Here is an 18,475-nt window from a genome sequence, read left to right as displayed (position 1 = left end):
CCTCCACAAGACAGTGGAGATTTTTTCTAGGAAAAAAAACACCTTTGGGCATTAAATAAAAACTTGTGTACTCTCCTACGAAACACAGTTAACCAGTCTCTCCTCCAAGGTTCATATCTAGCAGCCTGGTCAAATAGCAGGACTGGTTTACAGCCCATGGGCTCTAAAGAGTTAAAAAGAGGCTTGCACAAACTTTGCTCACAGTGTAGCTTGCAGCCTCTTTGCTCTTGGTCTCTCCTCCCTCTCTCCTTATTGAGGAGAGGTAGCAGCAGTGCTGGAGAGCTACCTTTCCTTCTACAATCTAACAACTGCCTACAGCAGCTGAAGGAGGGAACGGTCTGGCTAAGGCTGTTTCCATTCAAGCGTTCAGGCACATGAACAGAAGACTCTCCCCACCCTCCCTTGCTGAATGAAGGAAGAATATCAGCATTTATGCGGTTAAATCAGTCTGTCGGCTGGCATCTCAAGAGCTGGAATAAGAGTCGCCCCTGCCTGTCACGCAGCAAAACATTTACTTCAAGAGCAGAGAAGGAGAAAGTGCACTCCACATGCTTGTTCGAAAGAAGATATTCTAGCTCCAGCAGTAAGACAGCAAATATTTCTTCCGAAGACCCAGCTAGTGGGGGGAGATGTTCCTAGACAAATTCTCAGCAAGTCCAAGGTCTGAACCAGATGCTTCCCACCAATCCTGCTTGCTAGGAAAGGTAATTATGCTCTTTAAATTCTTGACTATTTTCCTATATGCTGGCATAGCTGAGGCTTAGACACATTAGTTTACGCTTTGGCGTCAAAACAAAAGTATACCATCTGCCAACGAAAGAAGAGACCCTTGCCCCCAAATTCCCACTGGGGAAAATGCAAGAAACTGATGGAAATGGCATTTCAATGCTTTTTTGTGTTTATTCAACATTTTTTTAAAGTGTAACTTATAAAGCACACTGTGCTCTGTACCAGGGTCTTTCTGCTTCTGCCAGCCAGGCAAAGGAGGACTGAACTACTAGCTTAGGAAAGCCCACGTTGGTGGTTTCAAACTGCGCCTCTTACTGTAATAATTGTCCTGTTCAATCCTGTTCTCATTTCTCTGTGATAGTTTTAGTACTGGATGGAACAGCAAAAACAGCTCACAATTGTTGTCCTCAGTTTCAAGGATCCTTTGCTACCTATTAAAACTTAAACTGATAGTGGAAAGAAAGCAAAGGAATGGAAAGGAGTACTTGTGGCACCTTAGAGACTAACCAATTTATTTGAGCATGAGCTTTCGTGAGCTACAGCTCACTTCATCAAAGGAATGGAAGCATCTATCTAAGATAAGAGCATTTACTGCAGTTATCTAGCTATGCATTGGTTTTATCCTGGCCATACTTATTGTGTTGCAGGGTTTGAAAATCATTATTTCTCTTCCTTTGCTATAGAAGCAAGACATGGGGTGGGTCAGGTCTGGGTCATTAAAAACAGACTAAATCCTGAGCGTGCTGAGATCCCTCAGCAAATATTGGCTTCATTGGGAGGTGAATGACTTCAGCACCTTGGCCCTCTGTATGTCTGTTACGTATGGCGAGGGAAAGTGCTCTGATGTTAGTTTGTTTTAAGCCTCCATTTCCATTATTGATTTTTTTTATTAAACTACAGAACTTGTCTAATTTAAATAATTTCTCAAAAGTAATTACAGAATTGTTATGACAGAACTATCTGTTTGGACTCAAAGGGCCTCATCCACTAACATCAATGAGGAGCCGAGGGCGTGAGCAGCTCCCAGGATTGGACCATATTTTCCAAGTAGGTCAGATCCTGTTCTGAATTAACAAATATTGATCAAGAACTTAGATCTTTTAGGGAATTTGGTTTTTACTTCTGGTGCACTGCACTTTAATAAATGTCTGTTAGTCTGACGATTAATTTGGAGGCTCCCAAAACAGGGCAGGGAGGTCTTCGCCTACTCGGTTCTGAATCAGACAGTTCAGATCTTAACCTGCTTTGGAAATTGGCTTTGTGCAGCCTCTTTGCATATCAGATTTGCTTACCTGCTGTTAAACAACCCAGCTGCCACGGCTAGCTAGTGGGATGAAATGGCTACAGAAAATACATTGAAATTCTGCTCCTGAGCCTTTTCTGCTAATAACAGTCTTTGTAAAACTAAAGCAAGTATCCAAAAAGATCTGCACATTGAAATACCTGCTAGTCATTTCAAATTCTTATATTTTGCATTGAAATGCTCTTTGGCTGATCTTGGTAACTGCTTCCTTTCTGGAAAAGATATAGGTAATTTCTCTACTTTCAACAGTCCAAATGAAGCTGAAGTCTCCAGATGTTACCTGCAATTCTATATCAATCAGACGACAAGTAATAAAAATCCATGCTAAATCTCCACTATTAATCTCTTACTTCTATTAATTCAAACTCTTGGCTTGGAATTAATTGTTGCACTTGAACTCCTAATGTGCTTAGCATTATACAGTCTAATTTTCAGAAGTATGTCAAGCCATTAGCCACTCTGGTCTTTAGGGAGACGCAGATTTCAGTTTTCTCTACCAGCTGAGACAGCTACAGACATGGGGTAAGGACAATGTTCTGCACTTTACTCATAGCATGTCAGACTACACATTGGTTGCACTTCGGCAGTGGTGGAGAAATCATATAGTATTAAAGTAGGTGTAATTAAACAAGCTCCCGCCATATCCTGTGTTTCCTACTAGCTACAAACAGTGAGTCTGTTCTTCACGGAGAAAGTTCATGCTTTATTCAGGCAAAGTGTGGGAATTATGGGAGTGAAATTTACTGCCCCCACCCACTCAGAGCCAAAGTCCAGGGCTGTAGCACAGCCTCATTCTTCAAGTCCTCTGCTGCAGCCTGTGTGCTGAAATAGCAGTGGCAGCCCCCACTATCACCACACCAATGCCACTTAGCGTGGTAAGATGCCAGCATCCTTGGGAACACGGATTCTTGGCCCCGCCCCTGCTCTCCATGCTGGCCTATGTGGGGACAGCACTGAGACCCTGTGACACACAGGGGAGTGTTTCCAGCATGGGGCTCACATAGTCCAGGGTGCTTCTGCTGGCAGTCTCCACCAATGTGAACTTCACCCCATACTGGATATGAATTCATTTGTACTATCACCTCCCAGAAGTCTCCTGTCTTTCTGTTTTTCATATGAAGGATAAATAGACACGCATCAGATTAAGAATGGAAAAGTACTAAGTTCTTTAATAACACGTGAGCTGTGTTACTAACCACTTTGTTTCAGAGAAAGGCACCCATATTATGTTTTACATTTTATATATGAGGCAGCCAAAATCATTAGAAATGTGGGCCTCACAAGCCTTTATATAGTATTTTATACATAGGCTTATGAAAACACATTTCCAAAGTCAGAAGTGATTTTGGCTGCTTCAAATTTTAGGTGTTCAATTTGAGACAACATAAAGCGATCTGATATTCAGAAAGTGCTGAGCACCTGCCCTCTGGAAGCCAGGCCCCTCTAGGGCATCATTTTGGGCTCCAAAACCAAGGCACCCAATATCACTAGCCACTTTTGAAATCTAGGCCTTGTTCTTTACATTCTGGTTTTCCAGGAGTGCTGAAGTATTTAAAAAACATGGAATGGGCCAGATTTATCTCTGGTGCAACTGCACTAATTCCAGGGGACTTGCATCAACAAGAGCTTTGCCCCAGTCTGCCTGGACAGGTTAATAAGTAATAAGAATGGAAGAAACCTCAAGAGAGAAAAAAGCTGGGAATCCACCAAAATATCACAAGATCTCCTGCTTTCAAAAGGGATTTCAAAATTGGAGGTGTAGGGTATCATTTGCATAGGTGTAAACCTAAACTGAAGGCGTTACTCTGGATATACACTGGTGTAGCACATCTGGCCCATGGACTGCTGCTGAAGTTTAAATGTCATCCTTATGCCCTTAATTCAATTAAAATAATATGTGCCAAAGGCTACGTAAAACCAGACTCAAACGCAGGGCTCACAGGCTGCAGAAGTCCAAGGGGTTTGTTTGTTTTCAGTGGCGCTTTTTTTGCTGAAGCCGTCTGGGAAGTCTGGAGAGATCGATAGAAGATGGTTGGGGTAGAGAAAAAGGAATAATAAAGCCTGTTTGAAACTTTCAGAAATAGTATTTTTCTAAGCTGCGAAAGGACAATCCAAACAAACACTTTGAAAAAACATACCGTTTTATTTTATCCTCTGCCGTCAGGAAGGCCTACAATTATGTGCTCATAAACCACCCTTGATTTAAAATTGCATTTATTATAACAGTGCTGTCTGTGCCAATGTAAGTGAGCATTTCTCAGCATTTCCTATAAACCTTTGATTTCTTGGAAAGTTTGTAACTTGGCCATGAGAAATTCATTTGGCATAAAAAGGGATAGTCTACAATGCAAATTAATTATTTTAGCTGCTTGGGCAAAACAAGCTTTTGCTATCCTGACAGCCCAATGGTTGCGTCATGAGAGAATTTCAAGGGAGATTTTCAAGAGCACCTAGGAGACTTAGATGCTCAAGTTCATTGACTTTTAAAGGGACTTAAGTCTTTTAGGTGCTTTTTGAAAATCCCACCTTTCATTCCTAGTGCCGTTCCTTCACATGCCAGCCCCACAGAAATGCAACTTGCTGGGGATGTTGCATGCTTAGTCCCCAGGGATTTGCACTATTCTGCAGTAACCATCACGACGCTGCGCATTGCAAATAGCCCTAGAACAATCAAACTCCCAGGTGTGCTGGACAAATGGCTTTATTCGACTTTTCCTTCCCCCAGATCATGAGGCCCGATGGGGGCTGGTTTAGGTTAGGGGCTGGCTCAGGGCCTGACAGAACTCATAGCAGCACACTCTAACCATGCCCCCTCCTGCCTCTACACCCCAGTGGGTGGAACACAGCCAGATAACCAACTCAGGAATTATTCTAGGGGAATCCCCAGCTGACTGTTTAAGCCAGCAGTACAGCCCATTTTGACCATTCTATCATCCAGCAGGATCTGGCCCATTTATTCCTTAAGTTATCCTTTTATCTGTTTTTAAACTGTTTGAAACCAAGGGGGATCCTAGCAAACGCTGGGAGTGGTGTGGAGACACTGTGTTCAGCCCTTCAGTAACACCCAAGCCAGCTAAGTGGTAGTACTGATGGGACCCACACAGGGCCGGCTCTACCGTTTTTGCTGCCCCAAGCAGTGTGCCAAATTGCCGCCACAGCGAGTGGCTGAAGATAGAAGCTGATGCCAAACTGCCGCCGTGGACGGCTGAACATAGAAGCTACCGCCGATTTACCGCCGCGAGCACACGGACTGCCGCCCCTTGTAGATTGCCGCCCCAAGCACCTGCTTGGAACGCTGGTGCCTGAAGCCGGTCCTGGACCCACAGAGAATTAGAGCTAGCCTTTTTCCCTCCAGAGAAGAATGTGGCACTGACTTGTGGGAAGAACTGGTTAAGAAAAAAAGACAGAACTGTTTTCCCTCTGAAAATGCATTTATATCAAAATTAAGATGTTTCACTTTGTTTTGTTTCAATAATGTTGAAATTACGGCTGTCAAGCAATTAAAAAATTAATTGTGATTAATCGTGTGATTAAAAAAATTAATCACGATTAATCGCACTGTTAAACAATAGTATACCATTTATTTAAATATATTTGGATATTTTCTACATTTTCAAATATATTGATTTCAATTACAACACAGAATACAAAGTGTACAGTGTTCACTTTATATTTATTTTTGATTACAAGTATTTGCACTGTAAAAAAACAAATAGTATTTTTCAATTCACCTAATACAAGTACTGTAGTGCAATTTCTTTATCATGAAAGTTGAATTTACAAATGTAGAATTATGTACCAAAAAAACCTACATTCAAAAATAAAACAATGTAAAATTTTAGAACCTGCAAATCCACTCAGTCCTACTTCTTGGTCAGCCAATCGCTCAGACAAACAAGTTTGTTTACATTTGCAGGAGATAATGCTGTCCTCTTCTTGTTTACAATGTCACCAGAAAGTGAGAACAGGCGTTCTCATGGCACCGTTGTAGCTGGCGTCACAAGATATTTACGTGCCAGATGCTCTAAAGATTCATTTGTCCCTTCATGCTTCAACCACCATTCCAGGAAACATGAGTCCATGCTGATGACGGGTTCTGCTCGATAACAATCCAAAGCAGTGTGGACGAACATGTTCATTTTCATTATCTGAGTCAGATGCCACCAGCAGGTTGATTTTCTTTTTCGGTAGTTTGGGTTCTGTAGTTTCCATATCGGAGTGTTACTCTTCCATACCTCATCCCTCTCAGATTTTGGAAGGCACTTCAGATTCTTAAACCTTGGGTCAAGTTCTGTAGCTATCTTCAGAAATCTCACATTGGTACCTTTTTTGCGTTTTGTAAATCTGCAGTGAAAGTGTTCTTAAAATGTACAAGATGTGCTGGGTCATCATCAGAGGCTGCTAGAACATGAAATATATGGCAGAATGAGGGTAAAACAGAGCAGGGGACATACAATTCTCCCCCAAGGAGTTCAGTCACAAATTTAATTCATGCCTTATTTTTTTAACTTGTGTCATCAGCATGGAAGCATGTCCTCTGGAACGGTGGCACTTTCACGACAAAGATTGCACTACATTACTTGTATGAGGTGAATTGAAAAATACTATTTCTTTTGTTTATCATTTTTACAGTGCAAATATTTATAATACAAAATAATATACACTTTGATTTCAATTACAACACAGAATACAATATATATATGAAAATGTAGAAAAACATCCAAAATATTTAACAAATTTCAATTGGTATTCTATTGGTTAACAGTGGGATTAAAACTGCTATTAATCATGATTAATTTTTGTAATCACAATTAATTTTTTAAGTTAATCATGTGAGTTAACATTTTAATATTTAATGTGTGCATATTAGATATTTTACATTATGTTTCAGCATTAACAAAATGTTTTTACCTTATCAGAACAAAACATGTTGAGGTTTCCTAAGAGAAATATTTTTGGACTTTCTGTTGCATGGGAAATTTTTCATTGTTACAATCTGGAATGAGATCAGTTTTTGAAATGTCAGAATTTCCCATGGGATGGGAATCCCTTTTCTGACCAGCTTTGCTTGTGGGAGGTAAGTGGGCACTTGTACACAGGACCCAGTCCACACTGGCAGAGCTTCAGCTGCTCATAGGACACTCTGTGCCAGCAGTATGCTTCTCAAGTTATAGCTGAGATGACACATGCAGAGCTTTATGTGTAGGAAGGCAGTGGGGTTCATATCTTTTCCTCCATTAGTTTTAATGGCCCACATCTGTATAATCAGTGGGTGTTTCCCTAACCCACAAACACAGAATACTAGAATAGGAAACAATAGTGAATTATGCAGAGTAACAGTACCCTTCCTCTAAAGGTATAAAGAACCTTTGTAAACACATAATGCTCTTCCGGATTACCAAATGGCTCACAGCAACATGTCCGCGAATTCAGTTCATACCCCTGGAAATGCAATGCTCTAATAGCGATCAGATCAGATACCAATTTCATATTATCCTTTATCTGTCAGGTTGGTATGGTGAGAGTACAGTACAAACTGGGTTTACTAATTCTCTTTGTTATCTCTTTCCCTTTTAGAAAGGAAGCGGTTTTGACTGACCCTAATTACAGAATCAGTTCAATGTGGAAAGTGGAAAAGACCCCATTTTTTCCAAACTCTCCTTCACCTAATCACTGACATCCATAACTTTGGAGAGTGGAGATCATCAACCATATTAGCAAGAGATAAAACAAGCTTGCCAGGTCACCCAGGAATAAATCATCTGCAACGTGATAGGTTGGCAGAAAGTTCACTTCCTTTGTTCAAAAAGGAAAGCCTGTATAGAGCTAAGCCCGGCAGCAACTCAGATCTGTTAGTTCCAGAAGAGGACTAAAGAGATTTGGGCAAATTAAAACTCTGACAGCATAAGAAGTTATAACAACAAAAATCGATCTCTAATGGGGCATGTGAGAAATGACTTCCAAAGGCTCCTGTAGAGCAGTTTGCTTAACCAAGTGGGGTGAAGATCTCACAACCAACACAATTGTGCTTTCACTACAGAACTCTGGTCAGCATCCACTTTCAGGTGTAAACCCCCTTTCTGGATTTTCTTCATGAAATGGGTGAAGGAAGGCAACATTTTAAGGGTGAATAGAGAAAATGGACAAAACCTGAGAGTGAGCAATGACTGAGATTTATTTTAAATACCGTGGAAATCTTACTGGCCGTGTCCACTTGCCAACCCTGGCTACAGAAGTAAACACGACAGCAGATAAATATGCCAACCTGTACATGTACGTTGGCTTGTTCCTAACGCTCCTGGCCATCCTTCTCATACTACTCTTCACCATGCTCTTACGCCTGAAGCACGTGATCTCCCCAATCACCACCTCTCCAGAAAGCACAGAGAATGCACACCAGTTTACAGATGTAGAAATGCACAGCAGGATTCCTAGCATTCAATGAGACAGAAGCAACAGGCAGGAGGAAAGAGCTGCATGGCTCACAAAGCACCTTTTGTTTGGCAAAATATGCGTGTGCTTTGTGGGGAAGAGAACTCCCACCTGCCCACTCTGCTCTGCAATGTACTCCACATGTATCAAACAAACATTTTCAGCATCTAGGGCAGTATCATTTGACTCATTTGTGAACTGACAGTCATAAAATATCCAGTAGGCTTAGAACACTCCTGCCCCCTGAAGACTGCAAGCAACATGTGTTGAGAAGTTTGGTTTCTATCAGAATATGGAGCACATGTCCTAAATAAAATCTAGACCACAGAAGCCTAGTTGCTCTCAGGAGAGACTCGGCTCCTCCTGAAAAGACTTAATCCAAATGATAAAAGCTACTATAATGACAGCCAAAAAACCAAAAACATACAAGAATATTTTCTGAAAGATGTATTTGCTGAGTTATCTTCCCTTCTATTGTTAGAGGAGATTCTTCGCCTGATAAGCGACTTGAACTCAAAGTTAATTTGTGGTGCAGGCTCAAAGAGCCCACAGGGCACATAAGGAAAATGAATAGTGGTGTGAAAATCCCCAGACATCCATCCCATTCAAGAAGGAAAATCTTAAATGGTGTTTTTTCCACTTGGAATAGCACATTTGCAAAATGCAATTTTGGAAATAGACAAGCGTTCCTGCTATAAGGCCAATGTGCATCATATACTGGGGCTATTACTTTCAGACATTAAGAATCAAACAAAGAGTGAATAGTGCATTCCAATTATCAGAAAGAGGCAGCTCATTCAGAATGAAAGAAAATAAGAGGTAAAGTTCTTTGCATGAATCAAGCAGCATGAGTCATATTCAGAAGACACACTGCCTCTGTGTCCCTGCCCTTCCTTTGCAGGAACTGCATTCCCTAAAATTAGGTTCATTTCTTTCAGCTTTCCTAATGTCACTCAGTAATTAAAATCCTATTTAATGTTAGTGAATTAAGTGGACATTGCTAACAGTGATAAGGTTGTTCTGAACTTGGACCTCTCTGTCATCTCCATGTAGCTTTATCTGTCATCTCCAGAAACACGCTAAAACTCCCAATACTTTTCTCCCAAGGATACGGGGGCAGGGGAGAAGGGAAAGGGAAGAGAATGCCAAGGCCCCACACTGCAATAATAAATCAGCATGCACAGCTCTGTACTCTGGAGTTATCCTAAATGACCAACTAGTGTGCATACAAAATTAAAGGAAAATATGAGCACTGAAATAGGAGAGCAAGATTCCAAGAGATCAACTGGAACAGTAAGAAAAAAATATCTAAAATTATGAAACAATATGCTGGGAATGTCCTTTTAACGTCTCTCTATATAAACACACAATACTCTATGGAAAAAAATAAGGACTTTCTTCACATGGATCAGAAAGATGGCAATCAAATATAGCATCTCAATTCTGTTGGGCCACTATCCCTTATAACAACACTTCTTAGATAGGGATCATTTAAACTCATGTTTACTGGGCAGGTGCTTCCCCATGGATTTTAACTAGCACATCTTACCTCCTTTGCTCCTGTCTAAATCTAGCCTTGTGATAAAACTCCCTTGTGCTTTCCACTTTATATACAATCATTTGCCAATTCTTCTCTCTCCAAGGGCCTGAAAGTGCAAACTCCCCACACACAAACAGTGCTAAAATTAGCAATGACACTGACTCTACAGACCTGTAACAACAACAAGAACTTGTTCTTCCAATGCTTCGGGAATTGTGATTTCTTTATCCTTATGGGTCAGTTGTTCGATGGGTTGTTTTTGACTAGGAGTCTGGCTTCTTTATCTCTCTATGGGGAAGAACAAGATGCTAAAACCACAGTGGTCATGAATGGTCCACAGCAAGGATTAGCATTATTGTCACTGCTGTTCTGACTGGAAGACTCTTTCTCCATGTAGAATAGCACCTTTTGTACTCAGCATACTCCATGAGGTGCAGGCTCAATGGGGAAAACAGTTAGTGTAGTAACTATGAAAGGAAACACAACATCCAATATACTTTCAGCAATATTTTCCACATAGCCTTGGACATTAGAATGTATTTGCCTGGAAGAGAAATGTAGGCCAGGTCACAGGTTATCCTGTACTCTTGTGCCATGGGATCATCACTTGAGCGCCTACTAGACAGGACCCTGGCTTAACAGTTCATCTGAGGGACGGTACAGCACTCTCCCTGTTGTTGTGCAGCTCTATCAGCACTGCTTAGGAGTCCAGATTCTACTTGTTGTAGGATTTAATCTAAATCCTGCTAAACCAGATTGCTACTAACTGAGCCATGCTGTCATGTATGTTTAACAATATAAAAAAAGGTTTACTTGATACAGTTTCATTCTTTCAGCAGCAAAAGCACAGAATACTGGCTAAAATATGTATTTACCCCATGCAATCTTAAGTCCACCGCCATCTTTTTCAGGACCCTTTTAAAAGTGTACAAGAACCGTAGGATTCTGACCATTCCTTAACCCATGTGGCAATTAACAGTCTCTGAGAAACAATAATCTTCTATCACAGCCACCCAGAGAAGGAAAAGTTTTACTCCCAAGAAACAGAGAGAGCTGCAGATATATCTATTTAATGAAGACATTTTAGTACAAAGAATAATGACAGACAAATTGATTTTCAGCCCAATCCTAATAGCAATTAATTCAGTGGCAGATTGGGGCCCTTAACTTTCTGTTAAAATATTTTAACTCATAAAAGTACTCTTATTCAAAAATTGATTTAATAAATATATTGTAAATGAAAGGTTGATCCATTTATATTTAATCATATATTATATTTGGGCAGATAATATATTTGTATACAATACTGCCAGGAAAGGCAGCCAGAGCTACCAACATACAGCATCACTTTTCCCTTCTAATGTTGTTTGTCTCCATTTCAGACAGCAAGTAGCTGTTCAGCTCAGTATGCCCTATGCCTGGTATGCTCCCTCGATAGGCTATTTACATAAGACCTATATATATTTTTGTTAGAAAAAACATATGCACATTGTATGCACTCCTTGTCTTTTTCAAGGCTAGCAGATTTTAAAGCCTGCATTTCTCAAAGAAACAAATAAAACACGTGTTCTCCATTTGTAGTCTTTTTGTTCCTATTTGTAATTTTCAAGAGCATGGGCCTTCCGGGGAAAGGGACTGCTGGCTGGAATTTGCCTTTGTGGGTCTATTCGAGTCATAAGGATTCAGTGGGCTTTGGTATTGGTTTGGTTATGTTGAATGACGACTGCAATTTAAGCACTGAGTTGCTGGATCTGTAATGTTGTGGTCTCATTTCACCACCTTTTCCCTCCACAAGCTTTATTTGTTTGCTTCCCACTTGTCCATCTGCTAAAAAATATTTTTATAAAACCTAAGAGAAACACTATACATCAATTCTGAATCAGCTGACTGCTTTATACTATTACCATAATGTGCACAGGGCCAGCAGCTCATAGTAGGGCTCACGTGGAGGAGTACTATACTCCTCCAGTGCTCCCACTGATTTCAACTGAATCATTAGGACTGCTGGAGAATCACAGAATTAAGGTACTACTGTGCACCCATGCAGGAGAATAAGGGAACATAAGGAGCCCCCATACTCTGCATTGCCAGAGCCTTTGCAGTCAGATCACTTCTACTCTAGAGCAAAAGACCAGGCTTGACTGACTGAGTCCTGATTTGGTTCCGACCCTTCTCCTGGTAGGGTCTCTTTCTTAGGCTGGATTGTAAGGTTACAGTCCAGCCCTGTTCGAATCTGATAACCTTACTCAAACTCACAATCATCAGGAAACAGAAGCCATCACAACTGCCCTTAATAGTCCTCAAAAATTCTTCCATCATATTTAGCCAAAAGGTTGCCAAGAATCCTCTCCCCACCCCACACCCATCTACAGTCATGTTTCACCACATAATGAATGTATGTTAAAACACAGCAAAAGATTCAAATACAAACATACCTTAAGAGCTAAAAATCCTGATTCACAATCTGTCCAATCACTCTCTATTAACTTTCATGGTGGGGGTCTCTGATGGGAAAAAAATCCACAAGTGATGGTGGCTGTTTGATACTTCTAGCATGCTTGGAAAGGATTGTAAAAATGACACATAAAAAGCATTCAGGTGTATTCTTATACATATTGATAAATACACAAGAGATGCTGAGAAAGGATTTAGGACCTCTTCCTCTACAGGAATCAAGCAAAGCTAGGGGATCTCCCATATCAGTTTTCAGGTGCTATCTATCTAACTGTGGAGATCTGGATATGAATCTAATATTTTACAGCAGCATTCATTCATGACACAAACATTATACATGCACTGGTGCTGTTTTACAGTCATGGCTTCAAGGCATTGAGCATAAACTTTAGACTCTATGAGGGGCTTTGTGACCTTCATCACCCTCAGATCTGTAGAGACAATGAAGGTCCAAAAGGAAGATGAGAAGTTTATAGATACTAAAGTTCACCCTGGTGCTTTTTTTAAAAAAATTACCATTTGCCTAGGCTTCAAAATGAATATGCAAAAAGTGGAATGAAAAGTTAACTCTAGATTACTAGGTTCTTCTCCCCTCTCCCTGGATTGCTTTATGTGCAGATTTCCCCTAGTGCTTTCGCAACAGAGGAAGATTAAGTCCATCTTCCAAGGCAGTTAACGTTCTGCATGAACAATAATGTTAAACTTGTTTTTGGCAGAGTGATTTTTATCAAAGGTGTTCTGGGATCTTCTTAGATATAGGCAGGAGGAACTCATTCAGCTGTAGATTATATTTAGCTAAGAGTGGAAGTGGGTTAGTGACAATCAGGAAGGGGTCTGTCCAATTCAGATACAATTTATAAATAATGCCTATATGGACATCAATGTGAATTTAGCTTTTATGTAAATTTATCAACTGGAGAGGGGGAAAAAAAGATTAATCACATGGACCTCAAGAATGGTCTTTGTTACTTTCTCCAATTATTTTATTGTTTGCAAACTGTAAGTGTCTTTCACTTATTTTAGAGCGGTCACTTTAAAATTATTTTTCCAATAAGGTCCAGAATGACTTTGTACTCCTAGCAGCCAACCAGTTGACACTCACTCTCATGGTTTTACAGACACAGGGATCTATTCAGATGACCCATTTAAGGGTTTGGTGCTATAGGACTTAAGTAGTATAACAACTTTTAATAGACTACAAACTTACTAACAGCCAAATCTTTAGAGTGTAAACTATTAATGGAAAATAAATAACTAGGGCATACCCTGGTTTCAATTTCTGGCCTCATTTTCTTAGTGTCTTCCCTAGCAACTGCAAGCACTAGAGAAGCAGTGAACCCAACGCAGGGAAATGTGGAGTGTCCCTCTGACTAACCTAGACAGAGGCACTGATGGCTCCTACAGGAAGCCCCATCCAGTTCTAAGCTAGAGGGAGGTGACACCTAACTTTAGGGATCAAGTAGAAGTTCAGGGATCTGGCTAGAATAAGGACTCATGAGAAATAAATTTTATATAAACTTCACGATTCCAGTCATTCTTTCAGTCAATTTTCTGCAAAAGTGAGTCAAACCCACACAGGCACACAGCCTCTGCTCTCTCTCCACCCTGCACTGAGGCTCAGCATCTCGGGAGCACTACTGTGGCCACATATGGTTCAAGAAAGGTTACCTCCCTCACAGCCACATTAGGCCCTAGGTATTTGATCTAAATCATTGGCCCATTCACTACAAAATATTTTAAACTTGGCATTTGTATGAAAAAATGATACCTGAAGTCCTTGAACTAACTCAAGTCCCACCTTGAGTCCCTCTTCACTGCAGAGTTAACCTGGGCTCTTCTTCAGGTGTTGCCCCTCATTCCCCCGCCGCCAACCACACATACAAAAGCCACATCCCGGATTTTGGTGATGCTTTGAACCCAAGTTGGCTTGTCTATGGCCATAGGCTAAAGCCTGAGACTGACACCACATCCGCTTGGCAGCGAGGACACAGGCTAGATTAACTGAGAGCCAAAAGTCCTCCAATGCCTTCCCACAATTCACCCTGGGTGCCCAGAGAGACAGGCAAGTTCTTCCACAATTCACTAGGAAAGAGTCATAGGGCTGCTTAGCTTACTGCAGCACTGAGAACCATGGGATATGCCCCCAGAAGTCTTAGCAAGACACAGGTGAGTGGAGCACCAGCGAGGACACAGTAACTGTAGTGCCACTTTGCAGTATGGCTGCCTAGACCCAGGCTAGGCAAACACGGGTGCCAATCAAGCAAATTAAGACATACCTATATTTAGGACATACTATAGTTTCTCATCCCTTAGCAACTTTAATTCAAACGAATTCAAGGTGATTGCAAAACAAAACAAAAAACAAAACATTGTTCTGTCAACATACCTCCGGCTTGTCTGATGCTGAAGCACGTTTAAATGCACAAAAGGCTCCCATTGATGGACTGCTGCTGTACAGAGACTGGCACCCAGGGGAATCCTCCCCCCATCCCCATCTGGCAACAAGAGTGAAACTAATGTGAGTTTCACTGTTGCTCACAGATTTTTTTCACCCTACTACAGCTCTGAAAAGTTCTGAGCAGCCCTAGATGCACTGAATCTGCCAGTCTGTGAATTCATGAAGACAACACTACATTGGGTTTCACTTGGCTCATGTTGGAAAGGTTATTTCCACAACTGTGCAAAAAAAAAAAAAAATAAACTTTTTTTTTTTGCTGTTAAATACATAGACATGAAACGGAGGAAAATGAGAGTTCTAAACATGCTTTGTTTTCGTTGATGTACTATTGTAGCATGTACTGAATTTCAGAGCTCTTTGCAGTTCTACTGTAGAAGCAACACTGAAATGACAGCTGGCAGATAAGCACAGCAGAGACAGACTCTCTACACAGATTTGCAACTAGAAGAGCCATAATTGGAGAAAGAGGCTGGCCAGGATCAGAATGCCAAGACTGCTTTGCCTTTGTTTGACTTCTGCTGGTAACTGTCCATCAAGTTAGAGCCTGATTCAACATTTCCCCACCTTACCACCTGCCTCTGGATCCAGAATGAAGTTATTTGCAACAAAACAATAAGACAACTGTGTGTACATAATGTACTGGCTAAGTGTGTGGTTACTACGGCTAGGCGATTGTTAAAAATAAATTTACAAGGTGGGATTTTTCCTCCCTGGTGACTTTTGTCTGGTTTAGAGTTCCTGAACCAACCCCTAAATATAAACCACTTCTGAAAATTCAGTTTTCATTGAAAATTTTGAACAAAAAAATAGATTCACTCTTGTGGTGTTTGAAAAGTCTCTTTCACTCAATTCTGAAACAAGCTACCTAAGGGAGAGTTCATGAGTTAGGCCGAGGGCATGGAGACAAATACTTGAGCTCTATTACCACTCTGGCTACTGAGGAGCCTTAATAGTTCAACATCGTTGCCCCTTTTTTCCCAGTTGGGGAAACTGAAGCACTCAGATGTGACTTGCCCAAGATCATCCACCAAGGAGCAGCCGGCATTGCGGTATGCACACATTTACAACCAAACCTTCTAGGTCAGAGTATGGATTCTACACTTGTGTAGAAGAAACACCAGGTAAAAGAGAGACTAGTAATATGTACAGTGATGGCTGCACAAAAAAAGGTGCATCTCTGTGGACATTTGTATTCAAAGATGTGCAACACCTAGCTTCCTCCTGCAGGCTATGTGCTTTACTAACAGAACCATTCATAGCAGAATGCAGACTGCTGGCAAGATATGCATGACAGGTCACAGGAATGATTCATCACAGATCACAAGATACACACGGGTAACTTAAGAAGACAAAGCTAGAGTCCAGGTGTGTTTTTCCTCTGTCACAAACAAAGAAAGCCAGAAACAAAACAGGGACCAAACCAAAGCTTTTTTAGTATGTGTATTTGTGCTGAATATAAGAAGAAAGATATGAAACTCACATAGCTTAGTAAGTGCCCTATAAAAGGGGAAAATGCAGTGGGAGTGGTTTCAATTAATAAGGCTCAAAACTCAGAATTTTAATAAGAATGCATTGTATGCCTAAATGTGCTACTGTTTTTTTTTTCCCTAGTGCTTAGCTTTGTGATTTATTTATGTCATCATAAACTTCACTGTATATCCCTCCCCAGAAATGGTCCACTAAGTAGAAGATGAGGATAAATACTTGATGAGAAATTATAATAGGTTTCCTTTTTTAACACTGGCTGGCTTAACAGACCAGTGAAATATGGAACTAATCTTGGACTAGACAGCACTATTCACGGACGGTCCTTTTTCCATCACAAAAGGAAACCACCATCATAAGTGGCAGTCACAACAAAGAGCCCAAGGACTGAATAGGCATGACACTAAGTTACCCTCTTACTGCAAGAGATGGTTTTTCCGGGTCAGGGTTTGAACATAGGAGTGGGCCAACCTTGGGGTAGCTTGCACGCTGGCTGCCTAGATCATACTTATTCTGTCTCCCCATTTAACCTCATGGACCTTAATAGATCTACTCTGGAAGGATGAAGCATGGAGTCAGCCCAGCTGGGAATGGAACGTGTGGTTCCAGAGACTGTAGGCATTTCTCACTTGTTACTTAGATTTATGTTACCTCTCTGGCAGTGGAATCTGAGAAACAAGCAATATCCAAACCAAATTACAGCAGAAGGCAAATGAGAAACTAGACCCTATTGGCAGGCAAAGTCTTCTGAATGCAGAGAGCCTGAGACATATTTTCTCCCAGGAGCAACCAATTTTTAATAAGTCCCCTTTAGCAAGCTGTCCCTTGGGCTAGGATCAACTACAGCAGGTGCCTGGTTTATCCATATCCCCTTTATACAAACATATTCATGTATGTGTGTATGTAGGTAGAGAGAGCCTGTCTCAAATACACCTCCCCTTGCATTTACGTTGACATATCGGTGCTCTGGCAACTATAACAATCACTTACATAGAAAAATTAATACCAGGAAGATAATTAATATAATTTTGGCTTCTTTGAATGTGATTTAAAGGTGAAAGGAGGAGGAGCCAAGCTCATGTGATCAGCCAGCACTCCATGGGCCGTCATCACATGCTCACGGACCAATCTGAGAGTCACTTTCATAGGGGGACTTTTCAGTTACTGGGTTTATCTATTTTTTTTTTTTTTTTTTTTGGAAGGGAAGATGGATAGGCAAAAAAAAATGGGCAAAAAAAAAAGGCTTACTTTTTGTAGCCTCATGCATAGGTGTGTACTGGTTCTTTTACATTCTCCTCCCCCACCCACTAAGAAAAGATAAACCCAGCAAACAACATCCCCATCTACTTGGAGCATTGGGAGCTACTGTCTGACTCCCAGGAGATTGCATACATTGTCACTGTGGTGATTATCATTTGTATTATCATAGTGGGCAAATGCCCCCTTCTGTGGAAATCAGGGTGGCTTGCTAATCTAAAATGAGCTGTGTGTTTATTTACACTGGCCTGTTCCTGGAGTAAGTCAGGTGGCATTTCAGATAGTAATTATCTTTTCTTTAAAAAAAAAAAATCTGTAAATAAATACAACATGCAGTACCCCTTCTGGGAAGGCTGTTTATTCTCTCTCTTTAGTAAGTCTGGAAGATCCTTCACTCAGTGTTTGTGAGTAAGCGAGGCCTTTCTCAGGAGTGAAGAGTTATAATTAGCTTTCACCAGAGAGGTGGATATGGGAATACAGATTTCAGGCAATTTTCATATTAACAGTGTCTCTTTAATAGGTGTTGCTAGTTTAGAAACGCAGAACAGAACACTGTATTGACTACACTGGTGTCTAGCAATATGTTTAAGTACAGTGATCTCATTCTTACGTGATTTTTACCCTGTTCTTAAGAATGATTAGAGTACTCCTAATCTAGAACTACCCTCTGCTGAGTTGAGTTTGGAAAGACTTGCAGCTATATTCCCTACTGGTTTATTTTCTTTTCAGTCATTGCACTCTTTTGACTAATCCACAGCAGAGGTTTGGAACTTAACTGTCATTTTCAATCTCCTCAATAGCACCAATCAAGTCTGTG

General features: G+C 40.8%; 1 protein-coding gene and 1 long non-coding RNA gene across 7 annotated transcripts in view; one reads left to right on the top strand and one right to left on the bottom strand.

Moving 5' to 3' along the window:
- The window catches only part of LOC125642259 (uncharacterized), a 45,721-nt gene that overhangs the window by 12,744 nt on the left and 14,502 nt on the right, over positions 1 to 18,475 (bottom strand). The window lies entirely within an intron of this gene.
- Positions 232 to 11,578, top strand: SERTM2 (serine rich and transmembrane domain containing 2). Of its 6 annotated transcripts, none has more exons than XM_048863278.2 (3): positions 232 to 704; positions 1,706 to 1,776; positions 7,610 to 11,578. In XM_048863278.2, exon 3 carries the CDS (start codon positions 8,196 to 8,198, stop codon positions 8,475 to 8,477), a length of 282 nt encoding a protein of 93 aa, XP_048719235.1. In that variant the 5' UTR covers positions 232 to 704; positions 1,706 to 1,776; positions 7,610 to 8,195; the 3' UTR covers positions 8,478 to 11,578. The 6 variants fall into 6 exon arrangements, with proteins under 6 accessions (XP_048719235.1, XP_048719237.1, XP_048719233.1 ...); XM_048863280.2 differs by having other exon boundaries at positions 1,706 to 1,780; XM_048863276.2 differs by having other exon boundaries at positions 1,684 to 1,776.

This window comes from Caretta caretta, chromosome 9, assembly GCF_965140235.1.
Source record: "Caretta caretta isolate rCarCar2 chromosome 9, rCarCar1.hap1, whole genome shotgun sequence".
In the NCBI taxonomy this organism is placed as follows: Eukaryota; Metazoa; Chordata; order Testudines; family Cheloniidae; genus Caretta; species Caretta caretta.
The sequence above is the reverse complement of the archived record's forward strand: the minus strand, read 5'-3'. Positions and strand labels throughout refer to the sequence as shown.

Bases quoted from the DNA above. Each gene is read 5' to 3' on its own strand.
- SERTM2 (XM_048863275.2), top strand. From the start codon at position 8,196: ATGACTGAGATTTATTTTAAATACCGTGGAAATCTTACTGGCCGTGTC.